This window comes from Anabrus simplex, chromosome 11, assembly GCF_040414725.1.
Source record: "Anabrus simplex isolate iqAnaSimp1 chromosome 11, ASM4041472v1, whole genome shotgun sequence".
NCBI classification, from domain to species: Eukaryota; Metazoa; Arthropoda; class Insecta; order Orthoptera; family Tettigoniidae; genus Anabrus; species Anabrus simplex.
The window spans coordinates 109,923,213-109,943,298 of NC_090275.1; the positions used below are offsets into that span (position 1 = coordinate 109,923,213).

Sequence of the window (20,086 nt, forward strand, 5' to 3'; positions counted from 1 at the left end):
CAAATTTAAGATCTTAACTTTCTATTCCTACTGTGTTCAGAATTCGCCGGAGCTCGGAATGTTCGAATGCTCGGCCATAATCAATGAAGCTGTTATATACATCTTCAGACTGTTCTCTACAATTTTGTAAATGTGTCGTGAGGCAGGACAAAGCCTCACGTGTCCCAAAGCCCTTAAGGAATTCTGAAATATATTACTTTTGGAAACAATTTCAGAACTTCTCTGAAATGGGGGTAGAATACCGCCTCCATGAAAGGTCGCTTTATTCCTCCCCAGTGCAGTACAATGGAGATTTTCCGTCTCAGTGGGTATCGTCTAAACAGATGGGTTTCACCCTGGGACTGTCATGTACTCGCTCTCCCTGAACGATACTGGTGTTCGTCCGTCTTAAACCTCATTCTAATCGTTTCGTAGAGAAATATGTTATTATCCCCGTAAGATAATTGTACTTACATCCCTGTTAATTTATATAATATGAAATCGTATCACGGAAGAGTAATTACAAATTTATTTCTTTTTCCGGTGCCCAGTTTTCAATGATATATGAACTTGAAGAAGGTCATATTAACGTGGTAATTATAGTGCCTCATTGTTTCACACAACCACGAAGCTGTAACATTGTTTCATGGTCGGACGCTCCTTGCAGGAGATGTTACGTATTATGAGCGTCCTTGGTGTTTAAAGATATATAAACGGCAGGCATTGTTAAGATCCTACAATTCATACCTCCACCTCGCTGGCAACATGAAGCAAGTCACAAGTTCAGTTTTCATCATCTCTTCTCTCGTAGCAGTAGCTATGGTAAGTACCGAGATGAAATTTCACCAGTTTATCTGAGGAATGGAAACGAACATCTTCACGACATTGTTTGACTTCCTATTGAGGGCCTTCACTGAACATTACCTAAAAGAAGGCGGAGCGTTTTAGATCATCATCATCATCATCATAATCTCCAAGAAGGAAAAACTTCACAGTTCTATCCCTTCAGGCAAACAATTCCACGTTGAAAATATCCTAGGGATATGACCTACGAATTTTAGGAAAATAAAATATAATAAAGTATGATAATATATTCTTTACTTATTCCTAAAATTTACAATCATTTTCTTAATCAACGTTATTCGGTCGATTAGATTAGCACTTTGCCTTTTTCTGCCACTCCGAGCGCTAATGTGAGTCAATGCATTGTTTCACTTAAGCCCTTTTAACTACATTCGGTGTGGACATTTTTCAAAACATCAAAAAACACCTGAGGGTATTGAACCAAGGAACGCAATACAGAAAAAGAAATACATTTGTTATTCCTCTTCCGTGATAAGACTCCGTGGCTAAGGCGACAGCGCGCCGGCCTCTCAATGCTGGCTTCCGTGGTTCAAATCCCGGTCTCTCCATGTGAGATTTGTGCTGGACAAAGCGGAGGCGGAACAGGTTTTTCTCCGAATATTTTGGTTTTCCCTGTCATATTTCATTCCAGCAACACTCTTCAATATAATTTCATTTCATCTGACATTCATTAATCATTGCCCCAGAGGAGTGCGACAGGCTTCGGCAGCCGGCACAATTCATATCCTCGCCGCTAGATGGGGCTTCATTCCATTCCTGACCCGGTCGAATGACTGGAAACAGGCTGTGGATTTTCATTTTTTTTTATCCGTGATGCAATACTATATTGTGTAAATGAACAGGGATGTAGTGCAAATATCTTACAGGGATAATAACTTATTAAATAAGTTGATTTGATTAGGATCTGAATAAAAAAGAAAATGAGTAAAGAAACAAGTGATTTTAGGCTGTTTTAATTTTTTATTTTGATAGAGCTTTTTAAGACACAATTTGAAACCTTTCCGGGCCCTTCAGCCCTTCAACTTTGGGCACAATTTAAAAAACTTGCTTAATTTTACGTTTTTCGTAGTACTTTGCTAAGAAATGTTTACAACATTAAAGCGCACCTTGTTTATAAAAGTTATATTTTAGTAACAGAAAAAAGTAGAAAAGAATGTGTTATTTTTGGCAAAGAATAAGTAGGATGAGGTTTCAGACTGTTAAGGGGCTGTCAGGATCAGATTTTTTCAGTACGTGCAGTTACTACGAGATGAGTAGACAAATAATGTTGACATTTTGTAGATCCAGAGAAGAAGTACGACAGAGTTCCAATGTAAATGGCGTTGACCAAATTGAGCTGGTGGTGGTGGTGGTGATTATTGTTTAAATAGGGAGTACAACTGGGCAAACATACTTTATTAACATTAATCAGAGGGAAAAATTGGAAGGGGTTTGGCGTTTCGAAAATGAAGGCGTCGGCCAAAAAAAGACAAGGGCCACGGAGGGCGTGAAAATTAAACACTCCCTAGCTCCCAAAAGTGATACTCGTGGTCAGAAAATAACAAGAGTTCACCAAGAGAGATCGGATAGGATAGATGAAAGCGATGAGCCTGACGCAATTAAGTGGGAGCATTGCCAGGACTCAGCTAAGGGGCCCGTGGTCGCCAACCCAAGTTAAGAGCGCTTGAGGCTCTTTTTGTCGAATCATACGACTGGCAGGGTATATCGTGGGTTAACACCCTCACAGCCTCCACCCACCAGACTGAGGGATTACGGCATTAGGTTCAGGTTAATGCAGGCAGTCGAATATATTTATGTTGGCAATCGGACCCCAGTTACAGGATTTAGATAAGGCTTCATTCTTTGTAGTCCCTAGTTTACATGGATAATTTACTGAAAGTTGTAAATTGGTGGATTCTTTTAGGCGGGAATGTAGTAAGCAGTTTAGCCGATGGCTGATTGTACTGAAAGGACAGTCTAAAGTCTCAGTGCGTGAGGAAGGGATTCAGTGAGTATGATATGAAAATTAGCGCTTCCAATACTAAAGTGATGTCAGTTGGGGAGGAACTTGAGAGGACTGAATGTCAGCTAAGAAATATAAAACTGGAACAGGTAGATTATTCCAAGAACTTGCTAGGGGTATATTGTCGCACGATCACAGTTTAGGTTTCCCGCGGGTCAGCACACATACTGTCTAGTGGAAGTAAATGGCATCACACGTCAGCAGCTCGCTCTGAGGGTAGGCCTATCTGGTCTCAGGTTCAAAACCGACAGCGGCACCATTCAGTCAGTCAGAGGTACTGTCGTAACACAGAGTGCTCAAAATTAAATTTAAAGTATTTGAAAGACATATTACTTTTTAGGGTTTCCTGTCTGAAGAAGACAAACTGTTCGAAATGTTTATGATTCAGAATGACTTCGCAGAGTGTCTTCAGAAGGGACCTCTACCACTGTTGTTGTGTTCAAGGAATGGTACTCTCGTTTGTCAGCAGATGGCTCGCTCACTCTGCGTTATCATATTCCGAGAAAAATTCATGCCGCAATTTTTGCTCAATAACTCATGTTTTCTCGTCCGTGAGTTAGAAAATAGGCAAAAATAAATCATCAATTTAATAAAACAGGAGAGTTGTATGAATGAAAACTGAAATTGAGAACAGTGCAGAAGATAAAAGGGATGGAATCGAAATGTAGACGAAGAGAGAAGTAAGTCTGAAACATGATAGTGTATCTGTGGGGGTGAGAAGAATAGAATACAAATAACATTAAAGAGGTCGCCATAGAAAACGGAATAATTAAATAAATAGTGCACATAGGGGCGAACGAAATAGAGACAGTGAAGGACAGGGAAGTGAACTACCTACCCTGATCTTCAATATCTGGTAACCAGGTAAGTGTTGCTTTACGTCGCACCGACACACATAGGTCTTATGGCAACGATGGGACAGGAATTGGCTAGGAGTGGGAAGGAATCGGCCATGGCCTTAATTAAGCTACAGCCCCAACATTTGTCTGGTGTGAAAATGGGAAACTACGCAAAACCATCTTCAGGGCTGCCGACAGTGGGGTGATGGCCAGTGCCCGCGATTAAATTATTAGGCTTTTTTACGTATTTCCGTGGATTCCCGTATGATCCTAGACCCATTGTATTTTATATGGGTAAGAGCTCAAACATCTTGGAACATGGCAGGATGATCCAATGATACGGCGTGCCCAGCTGTTTCGTGCTGCTTGATGCGACTACCAGACGACTAGCATATTTGTCCAACGTGTACCTTGCTGCAAGTGCGGGGAGTTTCTTACAACTCAAAGGACAATTTTTCCTTGTCTCTGCCTGAACTGTGTACAATTGTTATGAGAGTGCCGGACACTATGCTTGTGAAGGACCTGAGCAATTCGGTCTGTGCTATAACGGATAAGGAAAGTAGGCACTTCCCGTCACTTGTTCATTCTGTGAGAATCTCTCTGGGGTACAGGGCTCTATAAATCTGTACATCGTTGTAAACCGTTACACTTGTTCGTGGCTATGAGTGCGTCCATCTTCTTCTGGATAGTTGATGGTTCACAAATTCATTTCACCCTTATGGTGAATGTCATGAGCCCAAACTCCAAAGCACTTAACGCCCTTGAAAGGGCTTTGGGCTGCCCAGCGACCGCGGCCTGCAAATTACGAGGTGTCGTGTGGTCAGCACGACACATACTCTCGGCCGTTATTCTGGGCTTTCGAGACCGGGGTCGCCATCTCACCATCTGATAGTTCCTCAGTTCTAATCACTAGGCTGAGTGGACCTCGAACCAGCCCTCAGGTCGAGAGAAAATTCCCTGACCTGGCCGGGAATCGAACCTGGGGCCTCCGAGCGAGAGGCAGGCAGGCTACCCGTATACCACTGGGCAGGCTGAATGTCATGAGAATGCCCTGTTCTTCGTGCTCGGAGATTATGTGAGTCATCACCACTGATCCGCATTAAGGGCTGTCACCCAAGTGGCAAATTCCCTATCCGCTGCTTACCTAGTATTTTCTTAAAAATTTCAAAGAATTTGGTTATTTATCAAACATCTCCCTTGGTAAAATATTGCAATCCCTAACTCCTCTTCATATTAACAAATATTTGCCCCATTTTGTCCTCTTGAATACCAAGTTTACCTTCACTGGAAAGTACGACTTCTTAACAAATTTCTGTTAATCTCGATAAGGACTGATATTGTAAATGGTCTCGGTTGACCAGAGTGCTTGAGTTCTCTTCAACATCACTGAACACACATTTCACACAAACTTTTCCTATTGCTAGATTCTGAAAATAATTGCACTCTTTCGAAATAACCGTGGCTTGTTTCCTGTTTTAGGGAGGACTTCAGGAGTTCATCGAGAAGCACAAAGACAAATCAGATACCTGCGTCGAGAAAAGCAACTTCCAAGAAGGTGGAGTATTATTATTGTTCGCCTACGAAATGTTGTAGTTTTAAGTGACTCTAGATATTATTAGCTTAGAAAAAGGATTTTATGTTTACCAGAAACCTGAACGAGATACTTAATTTGAAAAATCTCACACATATTAGTCGGAGTTCGAACCTCGGTAATCTTGGTGAGAAACCGGTAACATTATCAATCACCCATCATGTCAATATTATTATTATTATTATTATTATTATTATTATTATTATTATTATTATTATTATTATTATTATTATTCCTCCAACACTCCTCCATCTGCTCACTACGCCTCCTTTTCATCTCCTCGGACCATTTTGAGCCTGTTTTCTTTCCCTCGCGTACTTGGAATCCTTTCATTTTTAACACTTTCTTTCTAAAAAGACTCTCTCTCTCTTACTTCTTCTTTCCTCATGTTCTTTCTTTACAAATCTTTCTTGAATTCATGAATCCAGGTTGTTGTTGACTTGTTGTTCCAAAGATATTTGAAGATCTGTACTCATCAATTCTCTATAAATGTCCCAAAAAAATCAGTCGCCTCTTCCGCATTGTATCTGTTATGTTTCGTAAGTTACGGTGTATTTCATCATCTTTCTTATTCTTCATCTTCTTATTATTATTTCTGTTATTATTATTAATTAATATTAATCATTGCCCCAGAGGAGTGCGAGAGGCTTCGGCAGGCGGCACAATTCCTATCCTCACCACTAGATGGGGGCTTCATTCATTCCATTCCTGACCCGGTCGAATGACTGGAAACAGGCTGTGGATTATCATTTTCATTAATATTAATGATATTAATAAAGAATATGGCCTCAGCTACTACTACTAAAACAATTTCATTCTCCCCTGAAGGGGGAGGCGGGCCTCCTGGACAGTGACGCCGTCTCTCAGGCCAGGGAAATACTCGGAGAAGATGAGAGGGCTGGCGGCCGTGGCCTATACGAGGAACTGTCCCGCCAATCACTAGATTGCGTGCCAAAAGCCTGAATTCAATTGCAAACCTCTCCGCAGTGCTCATTTGGAGTGACGGCATATGACGCTGTTGATGGTGATTCGTTCGTCGGATGGAGACTTTAAGCCTTGAGCGTACTCCTTGGTGCTAATCACCAGGAATAAACTGTGTGCCGGCACCTCTCCTCTTCTATCATCATACATTATGTCATTATATTCATCTCATTAACTCCTCTGATGAGGTTGGTGTCAGGAAGGGTATCCAGTCATAAAAAACCGCTACGAAGATTCATTTCACTTTATACCCGATTCCGTAGAGAAATGGGACAAGGGTTGGACACATATATATATGAGATTATTAATAAGATAAGTATTAAAACTCTGACTTGAATTTAGGATAATCAAATCCATTGTGCATATATTTTTCTTGTAATAATGCTCACAGTTTTAGAATAAAAATATTGATGTTAAATATTCTAACTTGCTAAAATATCCTACCAGCCTACTATTCTTTACTAAGGCTTAATTAAAAGAATTAAGAGATGATTTGAAAAGCGAATAGACAGGCTGGATGTTCTGAAAGTGTTTACAAATGCCACTAAAATCTGAGAATATTGTACAAATAAACGAATAACATTGATTTATGTTGTTGTTGTTGTTGCAGAGAACGTGTTACCACTACTGAAAGGTGAAATGGAAGTCTCGCACGAGGGTAAATGTTACCTAGACTGCCTACTGGTGGAGCTAGGAGTGGTAAGTGTCGAATCTAGTCAGATAAAGAAAAATTTGTAAAATAAAAGGAATAGGATAGGTAAGCACAATAACAGGTCACTCGTTAAAGCGGAAGTACAGTACGAGCTCCATTATCCGAACCTGAGTTATCGGACATGTCAAATACCCAATCCCACATTTTCTTTGAGTTTTGTTTGACGTGAAAACTTCTTTCTTTTACCGACCGGTGATGGGCATGTACTAGCGTTGAAACTCCCGTTACATAAGGGACGCTATATTCCAACGCACATATCTCCGTATCTATTACCCATATCACCATTGTAACTATATCGTTACAAAGAAAAACTCTTAAACTACAATTTAACACCAGAAAACATTTATACAGCGTCACTCGTCAAAATACAATGTAATGTAATGAAGGAAGCCTCCATCAAGGCCGAGGATAGGAACTGTGCCGGCTGCCGTAGCCTGCCGCACTCCTCTGGAGCAATGTTTAATGACTGACAGATGAAATGAAATGATATTGGAGAGCGTTGCTGGAATGAAAGATGACAGGGAAAACCGGAGTACCCGGAGGAAAACCTGTCCCGCCTTCGCATTGCCCAGCGCAAATCTCACATGGAGTGAACCACGCAACCCAGCACAGAGAGGCTGGCCTGCTGCCACCTGAGCCACGGAAGGTACAGCAATTTTACTTCTTAATTTATTTGTTTAGTAAATTACTCCGTTTACATTCCGAGTGAGTGACATCTTTATTCCACAGAGCCTTTCGGCAAACTGTCGGAGTATTCGTAACAGTGCACTGGTAATCACTGACAAGGTTGCCGACTTGAATAATTGAAAAAAAAGCCAGATCCATGTTTTCGTGTCGATGAGTATTTAAAGTATCTACGTGCATTCAAGGCAATGAATAATTTTATATTCTCATTTCAACGCACCGTTAAAAGTGTAACAAAAATTATCTCAATTTCACTTCAATTTACCTCTTTAGCTGACGTTCAAAGAAAACATCACTATTCACGATAGGCCTAATATATGAACTTAATGTCGTTTAACAGACACCAACTATCAACATTGTTCTCTTTTAGTTTGTTTCGTTTGTCTGTGACAATTCAATCTTTCTACAGCAACGCTGTTAGTAGGTGACCAGATGGACTTAATGGCTGCTTGAAGGAAGAGTGGACGTTGTAATTGCTGTGTGACAAAAATTTGCGGGCATTCAGCGTCTGAACTCGGCCGAATACAATTAATTAAGAGTTTGTAAAAGAATTTAGACAGTAATAGGTTAGAATACAAACTAATTTGGTTATTAGAGTGTGTCGGATAGCCCGCTGTTCCGTAATGCAGAAGGAGTAACATAAATTGTAGGGATTTTGATGGGCCGTACAACTAACGTGTATGAAAAACTCATAGCATAACTTTTCTTTTTTTTAACATCTGGATCACAGAAGAGTGTAATTTTGCTCTTACTTCACCGAAACACATGTATTTCGGACTGCGTACTCAATTTCGCATTCTTTTCACCGATTAATAAACTACAATGATTTACTTAATTGTCCTTTTAACGTCAACTTTTACAACATTGGAACTCATTTCGCATTTATCACGAGTACGAAAATCTACCAAATCTTCCTCTTTATGTTACTATCTTCTGTTTTATTTTCCTACCGCTTTTCCAACGCCTGTGGGGTCGCGGGTGCGAACTGCGTCGCACATGTGGATTTGGCCCTGTTTTACGGCCGTATGCCCTTCCTGACGCCAACTCTATATGAAACGATGTAATCACTATTGCGTGTTTCTGTGATGGTTGGTAGTGTAGTGTGTTGTGTGAAAATATTAAGAGGAGAGTGTTGAGACGGACACAAACCACAGTTCCCGAGCCAGAAGAATTAATCAGAAGAGATTAAAATCCCCGACCCGGTCGGGAATCGAACCCGGTACCCTCTGAAACGAAGGCCAGTACGCTGACCATTTAGCCAACGAGTCGGAGTCGGACTCCTCTTTATGTTACTATATTTCTGTTTATGTGTCCCTTAAAGTTTTTCCCACCACCAGTGGACGATATGGGGAAACAAGATGCCACTTCCTTCGAGACTTTGGTCATGGCAGTGAGTAAATGTAAGGCCACGGCCGCTTCCTTCCCACTCCTAGCCCTTTCCTGTCCCATCGTCGCAATAAGACCTATCTGTGTAGGTGCGACGTAAAGCAACTAGCAAAAAAATGTGAGTAAATGTAGGAACGGTCTGACAAGGGAAGGGCGCGAACCGGGGAATCACGGATCTTACGTATATTTTGCACACACGTTAAAAGAGCCAGCGGTGCGTGCTGGGTTCGCTCGTCGAGGGAGCGCGCCGCTGGTCTCCTTTCCTACTCCCTTAGTAATTGCGTAACACATCGTGAAAAACGATGTGGTGACATTGAGAGAAATGATCTAATTCCTGCATTGAATGTGAGCCAGTAATGGCAATAGAATTTGATTCTTATAGTGAAAATAAAGGTTACTCAGTATAACAAGGGACGTTGAACAGGAAAGATACTCCTTATAGTCCTGCAGCAATGATGCTCGTTTTAGAAATGTTGAAAGCACAAAGGTGTCCTTACCAACCACAGCTAACGAAGCGACGATAAGGGCTTTATGTCACGTGTTCCATATTTTCCTTCCAACAAAAAATAACTTTCCCTGTGTTGATTACCCTAAGTCAAACAAACACTTGTCCCATACAACGACTATAATCTGTTGGACAGTGTGAGTTGCGCCCTCCGTAGCCGAGCGCGCTAATTCAAACATACGTGCTTTAAACGCTCTCTGTAGGTCGCAGAGTCAATTTCCGAAAGAAGTATTTTGGCCATTGTGCTATTCTTGGCTCATTTAACTTGAGTGAAAAATTTACATCAGATCGGCAATTTCCCGAGTTTCCTTGTGAGATCATTCCCTACTTGTTGGTCTTTCTAGATACAATGACACTTTTTTTTTCAAATAATTATTTTCTAGAGCAAAGTAAAGGATATATAATTAATTACAGTGCTGCTTAAAGTAGACATACTGTTACAGATAAACATCAAATACAAAATCAACAAAAAACAAACAAATCTTCAGAAATATGCGACCATGAAGATATCTCGATACTAAAGCACGTTATATTTTGTTGTCTTTGTGTGTTTACTGGAAGACAGACAGAGAGTGCAATAGTTATTGAGATGAGACGAGTTAATCTTGTTGTTACTAAATTAATAATTTTTATTTTATTTTAATGACAAAATAAACAACTGTGTATATATAAATTCCGTAAGACGAAGTGGTTGTAGATCTAGACAGGGGTAGTTTTGAACCAAGGAAAATTGCTAGTTCTTGTGGAGTGATATGGGTGGTGGTGTTCATTATTGTTTTGAGAGGAAGTACAACTGGACAATCACCCTGTGTTAACACAAATGAGAAGGAACATGGAAGAGATCCGACAGAATGGGCGGAAGATAACAAGAGTTGACCAAGGGAGGTAGGATAGGAAAGATTAAAAAAGGAATATGGCGCAAGTAAATGGAAGCAGTGTCTGACTCGGCTACTGGCCCCATGGTCACCAATCCAGGTTTCAAGATTGATATCCCATTGGCTCCGCCCGTTTACTCCCGTCTAACGACAGGAAAGGGATACCCTGGATGCATTCTACGTCACTGATGGTTGTGTGTATATATGATGCAAATTAACATAATGGTCCTAAACGTTCTTCTTTCCACTGTACTTAAAGCTAATGATCACCTCCTTCTTACAGATGGTGGACGGGAAGTTCTCAGTGGAGACCGCCAAGCACCACTCTGACCATTATTACGCAGATAACGAGGAGAAACGTGAGAAGGCTTACAAAATAATCGACGAGTGTGCTGCAGAAGGTGAGTAACTAAGCAACGTAACTCTAGGCTGCGCACATACACACAGCGTAGAGTCTCTCGTACAAAGTTAAGGTTTATTTTGAATGAAGGTCTGCCGACAAAAAAATCCACTTAATGTTCCCATGTAGTTCTCTTTCTAAAAACTGCCAACATCTATAAAATATAATTGTAAGTGGGAGCAATGTAGTCCGTGTATTTCTTCCGCTATAATTCGAAAATAGTTGAAGATATTTAAATTAAATGAAGTGTACGCTTATGTACATTTAAAACTTATATTCTAGCCTGTATGTTATAAATATAACTCTAACGAGGTGCATGTAGTGGAACAAAATGTAGAGCAATTTGGCACAAAACGTTTGAAGTTCTCGAATTCCCGAACGATTGTAGATAGGTAAAAAAAAAAAAAAACAGTAAGGAAATTATTTTTATATCCTAACCAGACCTATAAAAATATAACAGGAAACATTTATCTATCTCCAATAGATAGCTTAGAATAAGCGTTTCTCCTTTACGGACCAATAAATTGTCCGCATGGTTGTTGTGAAAATCGCATATCTGCTTTTTTTTTCGCGCTGACACAGATACAGTAGCTATTATGACGACAATGGGATACGAAAGGACTAGAAATGGGAATGAAGAGACCGTGGCCTTAATTAAGGTACAGCCCCAGCATTTGTCTGGTGTGAAAATGGGAAACCACGGAAAACCATATTCACAGCAATATCACAGCTGCGCACCCCTAACCGAAAGGCTAACTCGCCCGGTGCTAATAAATTAATGGCAACGTAATGGTTTTTCACAGTAGGTATTTCGAATGAGTATTCTTCAAGTCCGAAGAGACTAATAAATTAATGGTCCAATTACGAGCAAAGAACAGTTGTTCGAAGGCAAGACGCACAGCTTTAGCTGGTTCAGAGTCTTAGCTTTATCGTGGTGACATACGCGAAACGTTTAGTGACATTTCTGTTTATAGCGGTGAGGCGGAAGGAGGAAACTTACTGTCAACTGAATGGAACTGAACTCGTAAATGAATCGAAAGTATGGCCGATATGAATTTTTCAAACCATTATTATTTAAAGCCGACAATTGCGTCACACACACACATATATATATCATATCTCTGTGTGCCTTTTTCCTTTGTTATCCATTATATCAGTTATAACAGTTATTCTGGCTTACCTCATTTTACCAGGGATACCTGGAGATTCGCTAAGGTGAGAGGCAGAAAATTGTTTACTCCTCTTAATCGTTGAAACAGGTTTTCCCAAGCATTGGGCAGTTCGTTCAATCTACTTACTGAGGAGGAAGTATTTATTTCTTCTTCTTTTCCTTCTTCTTCTACTTATTCTTCTTAATCTGTTTATCCTACAGGGTTGGTTTTTCCCTTGGACTCAGCGAGGGATCCCTCCTCTACAACCTCAAGGGCAGTGTCCTGGAGCGTGAGACTTTGGGTCGGGGGATGAAACTGGGAAGGAGGACCAGTACCTCGAAAAGGTGGCCACACGTGTTATGGTGAACAGGAGCCTTGTTGGGGGGGGGGGGGTTAGAGGGAATAGACAAGGAAGAGGTAAAGAAGTAGCCGTGATCTTAAGTTAGGTACCATCCGACATTTGCCTGGGGGAGAAGTAGGAAACCACGGAAAGCCACTTCCAGGATGGCTGAGGCGGAAAGCGACCCTCTACCCAGTTGATTTTCCGAAGCTGAGTGGATCCCGTTTCAGCACTCGTACCACTTTTCAAATTTCGTGGTAGAGCCGGGAAACGAACCCGGGTCTTCGGGAGTGGCAGATAATCACAATAACCACACCAGCGCAGATGTGGGCTGCGTTTATATTTCTCTTTCAATATCACAGCAGTCTTCCCTCACCGTGTATAGCCCGTGATGTTCGATTGATCTACTGTGATCTACCTGGGTTTTTCCCAGACACTGGAAAAGGTCTCCAAAGTTCCGTTTTCACCCAAGTTTCTTTTCTTCTCGGAGTAGATACATAAAACTCAAATAGAGGTTCATTTCAACGTTTGTTAAAACATCATGGGAAAGTAATTTGGCAGAATTTTACGACTCCCAAATGTAAGCGAGCTCCCTCCGTGGTAGAGTGTCGGCCTCCGGATCACAATATCGGGGGTTCAAATCCGGCAGTGATAGTCGGATTTTTGAAGGGCGGAGTGAAGTCCATGCGACACTTTATGTCGTACGATGTCAGCTTGTAAAAGATCTCCGGTGATATGTTTGATTTTTACCCGGAAAAATTAATTAAAACTCAGACAGAGAAGGCCCTTCCTTATCAAAGAAGGAATCAATAATCAATCAATCACTACTGATCTTCATTTAGGGCAGTCACCCAGGTGACAGATTCCCTATATGTTGTTCTCCTAGCATTTTCTTTAATGATTGCAAATAATTCGGAAATTTATTGGACATCTCCCTTAGTAAATTATTCAAATCTCTAACTGTCCTTCCTATAAACGAATATTTGTCCCAATTTGTTCTCTTGAATTTCAACTTTATCTTCATATTGTGATCTTTCCTACGTTCAAAAACACCATTCAAACGTATTCTTCTACTAATGTCATTCCACGACATCACTCCACTGACAGCTCGGAACATACCGCTTAGTCGAGCAGCTGGTCTTCTTTCTCCCAAGTCTTCCCTGCCCAAACTTTGCAACATTTTCGTAACGCTACTCTTTTGTCGGGAATCACCCAGAACAAATCGATCTGCTTTTCTTTGGATTTTTTCCAGTTCTTGAATCAAGTAATCTTGGTGAGGGTCCCATACATTGGAATCGCACTCTAGTTGGGGTCTTACCAGAGACTTACATGCCCTCTCCTTTACATCCTTACCACAACCCCTAAATACCCTCATAGCCATGTAAAGAGATCTGTACCCTTCATTTACAATCATATGTATGTGATTACCGCAATGAAGATCTTGCCTTATATTAACACCTAGCTACATACAGTGATTCAAGTTTCATTTCATCAACGCAGTATTTAAAACTGAGAGGACATTTTCCTATTTGTGAAACTCACAACCGCGACGTAAAGCCCCTAGCAAAAAAAAAAAAAAAAAAAAAAACCTCACAACCTGACTTTTAACCCCGTTTATCAACATACCATTGCCTACTGTCCTCTCACAGCATTATCGAGGTCATTTTGCAGTTGCTCACAATCTTGTAGCTTATTTATTACTCTGTACAGAATAACATCATCTGCAAAAATTCTTACCTCTGTTTTCAGTTCTTAAGAATGTCGCAACACTGTACTATTGTACTGCTATGTTTCCACAAAATATTTTGCACTTCTGTCAGCACTACGCCACTAACAAGTGCCGTTGTTGTTCTTTTACAGCGACTTCAGATGACGAATGTGAGGCGGCCCATCAGCTCTTCCTGTGCTTCAAGAGTAAAAGAGGTATCGTAACAACTCATAGCATGATATTAGATGTTGTATAATGTATCATAGCTGCCACACAGATAGAGAAATGTATTTATTTATTTATTTATTTATTTATTTATTTATTTATTTATTTATTTATTTATTTATTTATTTATTTATTTATTTATTTATTTATTTATTTATTTATTCCTGACTTAGATTTGTGGCGAAGTTAGGGTTCACAGCCTTCTCCTACACTTAACCAATTCTTTCAACAATAAAATGTTAAAATGCGAACATAAAAGTAAGATACAGTAATTCTACAAAAAGGAATACTATCGACAGACACGCTAAGGATAAGTAACAAATCAGTAGGGCAATTAAAGTGGTAATCTTAATAATAAGAATGTAAAGAGGAAATATACTAATACTAATGACTGAAGTGCATAATAGATGAAAGAAACCCATTCACGCAATATGCACACGATGTCTTACAAAACTCAGTTATATGTTCCCAGTAAAAACTTTGTAGATGGGAATTTATTGAACGAATTCATGTTTCAAATAGGCATTAGTTTCCCGGTCTGTAGACTCAATGTAACATTTACTGTGTTGATAATTTTATACTGGACTGACATTTTAGAACTGATTAAATGGCTTTTAGTGCCGGAAGTTTCCGAGGAAAAATTCGGCTCGCTAGGTCCAGGTCTTTTGATTTGACTCCCGCAGGCGACCAGCGCGTCATGGTGACGATGATAACGATGATGATGTAGACATCACATACACCCAGCGAAATTCACCAATGATGGTTAAAATTTCCAATTGTGACGGGAATCGCATCTGGGACCCCTGTGACTAAAGTCCAGCACACTAACTTCTTAGCCATGGAGCCGGACTATGAACTGATTAGCATTAGTGAATCCTACATTTGTTTACGAGAGAAAACAAAGTCAAGTACAGAACTGAAGAGTACACTTTTCTTGTCGTTAAACAATCTACAGTTGTAACTGACAAATTCAATCTCTTAGACAAGTAACTGATTCTCTTACACAGATGAGCATGCTGAATATTCAGCCCAAAGGATGGCTTGATCCTCAACAGCTCCAGAATCAGCTGCCGTAGATCGAGTAGGCGTCACTGAAGAGGCATTGTAGGGAAGTGAAACATGTACGATAACTGGGTCAGAAAGAAAATAAAAGCTATTGAAATGTGGTGGTACAGAAGAATGATAAGGGTGAGATGGATAGATTGAATCACGAATGAAGAGATACTGAATCGAATTGGTGAGAGAATATCGATTTGGCTAAATTTGACAGGAAGAAGAGATAGAATGATAGGACACATATTAAGAGATCCAGGACTTGTTCAGTTGGTTTTTGAGGGAAGTGTAGGGTGGGGGGGGTAAGAAAAGTAGACCAAGATATGAGTATGACAAGCAGATTAGAGCAGATGTAAGATATAGCAGTTTTACAGAAATGAAAAGTTTAGTACAGGATAGGGTGGTGGAGTGCTGCATCAAACCAGTCTATGGACAGATGACTCAAAAAAAGACATAATAGGCACATGAAAATCCACAGCCTGTTTCCAGACACTCGATCGGGTGAGGATAGGAACTGCCCCAGCTGCCAAAGCCTGTCACATTCTTCTGGGGCGTTAATTACTGACTGACAGATGAAGAAATGATATTGGAGAGTGTTGCTGGAATGAAAGATGACAGGGAAAACCGGAGTACCCGGAGAAAAACCTCTCCCGCCTCCGCTTTGTCCAGCACAAATTTTTAAGAGATAAAATTTTCATATTGTTCCGTATTGAAGTAAATTCACTAATAAGTTAAAAGAAAGTATAAAATGGTTCAAAATTTCAATACTATTAAAATAAGAAATGTAAATTTACATTCCTGTTTTATTAAAATTGGTACCGGTTTCGACCAGTACTTTTGGCCATCATCAGCCGATCACAAATAGGTGTAAAACAATGCACAGATAAATAAATTGAGAAATATAAAGAATTCTGTAAGTTGCAGATAGTGAAGCACTAGGGAGTACTGTGCGTTGAAAGCTGCACAGGTAAAAATATGAAGTTTAGATGATACTGTCAGATGCAGTTGATGAAGCACTATAACACACGTATTTATCAGCTGCAGTTTATAAGGCACTGTACAATTTTAAGGATACTGCGTGTCAATCATGAATTTAAGTAAGACATAAGCTTTAGAGATCACAATACGGGAAAAAGTCCATAATCAAATACGTATCGAAATATAGTACTGATCTCGCTTAAGTGCGGCCAGTATCCAGTATTCGGGAGATAGTAGGTTCGAACCCCACTGTCGGCAGCCCTGAAAATGGTTTTCCGTGGTTTCCCATTTTCACACCAAGCAAATGCTGGGGCTGTACCTTAATTAAGGCCACGGCCGCTTCCTTCCCACTCCTATCCCTTTCCAGTCCCATCGTCGCCATAAGACCTATCTGTGTCGGTGCGACGTAAAACAACTAGCAAAAAATATATATATAGTACTGAGCAAATTCTTGAAGAGTTCAATTGCTTATTTGATCGGCGACTTCTTCAAAATTTTAGGAATCTATCAACGGGCAGTGCTATTCCCTTTTTTTAGTGCTTCACTAACAGCAACCTACAGAATTCTTTATATTTCGCAATTTATTTATCTCTGCATTGTTTTACACATATTTGTGATCGGCTGATGATGGCCAAAAATACTGGTCGAAACCGGCACCAGTTTTAATTAAATAGGAATGTAAATGTACATTTCTTTCTTTAATAGTATTGAAAGTTTGAACCATTTAATACTTTCTTTTAACTTTTCAGCACAAATCTCACGTGGAGTATGACCTGGACTTGAAAAGGGAACCCAGCGGTGAGGTATGTGTAAATAACATACATACATACATACATACATACATACATACATACATACATACATACATACATACATACATACATACATACATTATCATTGTAGACTGCTATGCCTTTCAGTCTGCAACCCTCTGTGAATTTACTAAACGTCGCCACAATCCTCGATTTGCAACTAGTGTTCTGGCCTCATTTAGTTCTATACCTCTTATCTTTAAATCGTTAGAAACAGAGTCTAACCATCGTCGTCTTGGTCTCCCTCTACTTCTCTTACCCTCCATAACAGAGTCCATTATTCTCCTAGGTAACCTATCCTCCTCCATTCGCCTCACATGACCCCACCACCGATGCCGGTTTATGCGTACAGCTTCATCCATCGAGTTCATTCCTAAATTAGCCTTTATCTCCTCATTCCGAGTACCATCCTGCCATTGTTCCCATCTGTTTCTACCTGCAATCATTCTTGCTACTTTCATGTCTGTTACTTCTAACTTACGAATAAGATATCCTGAGTCCACCCAGCTTTCGCTCCCGTAAAGCAAAGTTGGTCTGAAAACAGAACGATGTAAAGATAGTTTCGTCTGGGAGCTAACTTCCTCCTTACAGAATACTGTTGATTGCAACTGCGAGCTCACTGCATTAGCTTTACGACACCTTGATTCAATCTCACTTACTATATTACCATCCTGGGAGAACACACAACCTAAATACTTGAAATTATCGACCTGTTCTAGCTTTGTATCACCAATCTGATATTCCATTCTGTTGAATTTCTTACCTACTGACATCTATTTAGTCTTCAAGAGGCTAATTTTCATACCATACTCATTGCACCTATTTTCAAGTTCCAAGACATTAGACTGCAGGCTTTCGGCACAATCTGCCACTAAGACCAAGCCGTCAGCATAGGCCAAACCGCTTACTACATTTCCACCTAACTGAATCCCTCCCTGCCATTTTATACCTTTCATCAGATGATCCATGTAAACTACGAACAGCAAAGGTGAAAGATTACAGCCTTGTCTAACCCCTGTAAGCACCCTGAACCAAGAACTCATTCTATCATCAATACTCACCTCAGCCCAATTGTCAACATAAATGCCTTTGATTGATTTTAATAATCTACCTTTAATTCCATAGTCCATCAGTATAGTGAACATCTTTTCCCTCGGTACCCTGTCATATGCTTTCTCTAGATCTACGAAACATAAACACAACTGCCTATTCTTCTCGTAGCATTTTTCAGTTACCTGGCGCATACTGAAAATCTGATCCTGACAGCCTCTCTGTGGTCTGAAACCACACTGGTTTTCATCCAACTTCCTCTCAACGACTGATCGCACCCTCCCTTCCAAGATGCCAGTTAATACTTTGCCTGGTATACTAATCAATGAGATATCTCGATAGTTGTTGCAATCCTTCCTGTTCCCTTGCTTATAGATAGGAGCAATTACTGCTTTTGACCAAGGTACTCGTACCTTACCTTACGTGTAAATAAATGAATAAATAAAACATTTTTTAGCGTACATCAATGGTGAAAGCTATGGCTGAAATGCTTTGATAGTAAATGGTCAATATGCTGTTTGTTGCTAAAATTGTGATTTGGGGAAGAGACGTGAGAAAGTCCAAGAACAGCCAGGTGGAGTAAATGAGAAGTTGGAAGATGGGAGAAGCAATGGGGAGGAGGGGAAGACACCAAGAGGTTAATGTGCTGTTGGTGGTGATTATTGTTTTAATAGGAAGTACAACAGGGCAAACAGAGTCTAAATAACAGGAATCGGAGAGAAAAAAGGAAGAGATCTGATACTTCGAAAAAAGAAGGTACTGGTCAAAGAAATGCAAGGGCCACGAAGGGCGTGAAAATGAAAGATGTCCTAGATCTCACAAAGCTAATACCGTCGGAGTCGGAAAAGAACAACAGTTAACCAAGGGAGTTCGGATTGGAAGGATGAAGGTGAGGAGCCTGGCACAACTAAGCCAGGCTTAGTAGTCACAAACCCACCCTCCCGAGTTAAGAGGCTCTGAGGATCCCACCCCACCCACAGTGGACTTCTCTAATGTTGTGTACATTTGTTTGTTACAGAGGAACACGGTTTCGACGAAGAAGACTGAGGCGACTCGAACACGAACTTCAACTGGCAACAATGTTCCTTATCTGCTTTCTCAGATACTCCTAGTGCAGCCTCACATATGTTCAACATATCAAATACCTAACAGTTTTTTTTTTTGTAATAAATTATGTAATATTCTCAACAATAAAAAATTCAAATATATCAGCTTAATATGATGTGCTCGCAAACTGTTCTTCTCACGGTTTAATTTCTTGTACAATTACTGAGAACATGTCTCCAGACCGCCTACTAGTTAGATGCTAGGTATTTACTCGCATTTCACCTGTGCCCAGTGCTATCTATACTGTCAGTTTTGACAATGTTTCAGATATGTATCCCTTTTAGGTCAACTCAACAGCATATCAGTGCTTTTTTTTAATTTTTCGTGTTTGTTTGTTTGTTCCACCATCACGGCGAAACGGCTGAATAGATCTCGATCAAACTTCATATTTAGAGTTTTGATATGCATGTTGTTGTTTGACTCATCAGTCCATAGACTGGTTTGATACAGCTCTCCATGCCACCCTATCCTGTGCTAACCTTTTCATTTCTACATAACTATTGCATCCTACATCTGCTCTAATCTGCTTTTCATATTCATACCTTGGTCTACCCCTACCGTTCTTACCACCTACACTTCCTTCAAAAACCAACTTAACAAGTCCTGGGTGTCTTAAGATGTGTCCTATCATTCTATCTCTTCTTCTCGTCAAATTTAGCCAAATCGATCTCCTCTCGCCAATTCGATTCAGTATCTCTTCATTAGTGTTTCAATCTATCCATCTCACCTTCAGCATTCTTCTGTAACACCACATTTCAAAAGCTTCTATTCTCTTTCTTTCTGAGCTAGTTATCGTCCATGTTTCACTTCCATACAATGCCACGCTTCACACGAAAGTCTTCAA

General features: G+C 40.2%; 1 protein-coding gene across 1 annotated transcript; it reads left to right on the forward strand.

Moving 5' to 3' along the window:
• Window positions 1–721: 721 nt before the first annotated feature.
• On the forward strand, window positions 722–19,286 carry LOC136883346 (general odorant-binding protein 28a). Its single transcript, XM_067155595.2, has 6 exons — window positions 722–801; window positions 5,164–5,239; window positions 6,867–6,955; window positions 10,702–10,819; window positions 14,170–14,232; window positions 19,154–19,286. The coding sequence occupies exons 1-6, from the start codon at window positions 745–747 to the stop codon at window positions 19,180–19,182; spliced, it is 432 nt and encodes a 143-aa protein (XP_067011696.1). The 5' UTR covers window positions 722–744; the 3' UTR covers window positions 19,183–19,286.
• Window positions 19,287–20,086: the final 800 nt, after the last annotated feature.

Bases quoted from the DNA above. Each gene is read 5' to 3' on its own strand.
- LOC136883346 (XM_067155595.2), top strand. From the start codon at position 745: ATGAAGCAAGTCACAAGTTCAGTTTTCATCATCTCTTCTCTCGTAGCA. The intron at 802-5,163 runs GTAAGTACCGAG...TTCCTGTTTTAG, and splicing joins CTCTCGTAGCAGTAGCTATG to GGAGGACTTCAGGAGTTCAT. The intron at 6,956-10,701 runs GTAAGTGTCGAA...TCCTTCTTACAG, and splicing joins TACTGGTGGAGCTAGGAGTG to ATGGTGGACGGGAAGTTCTC.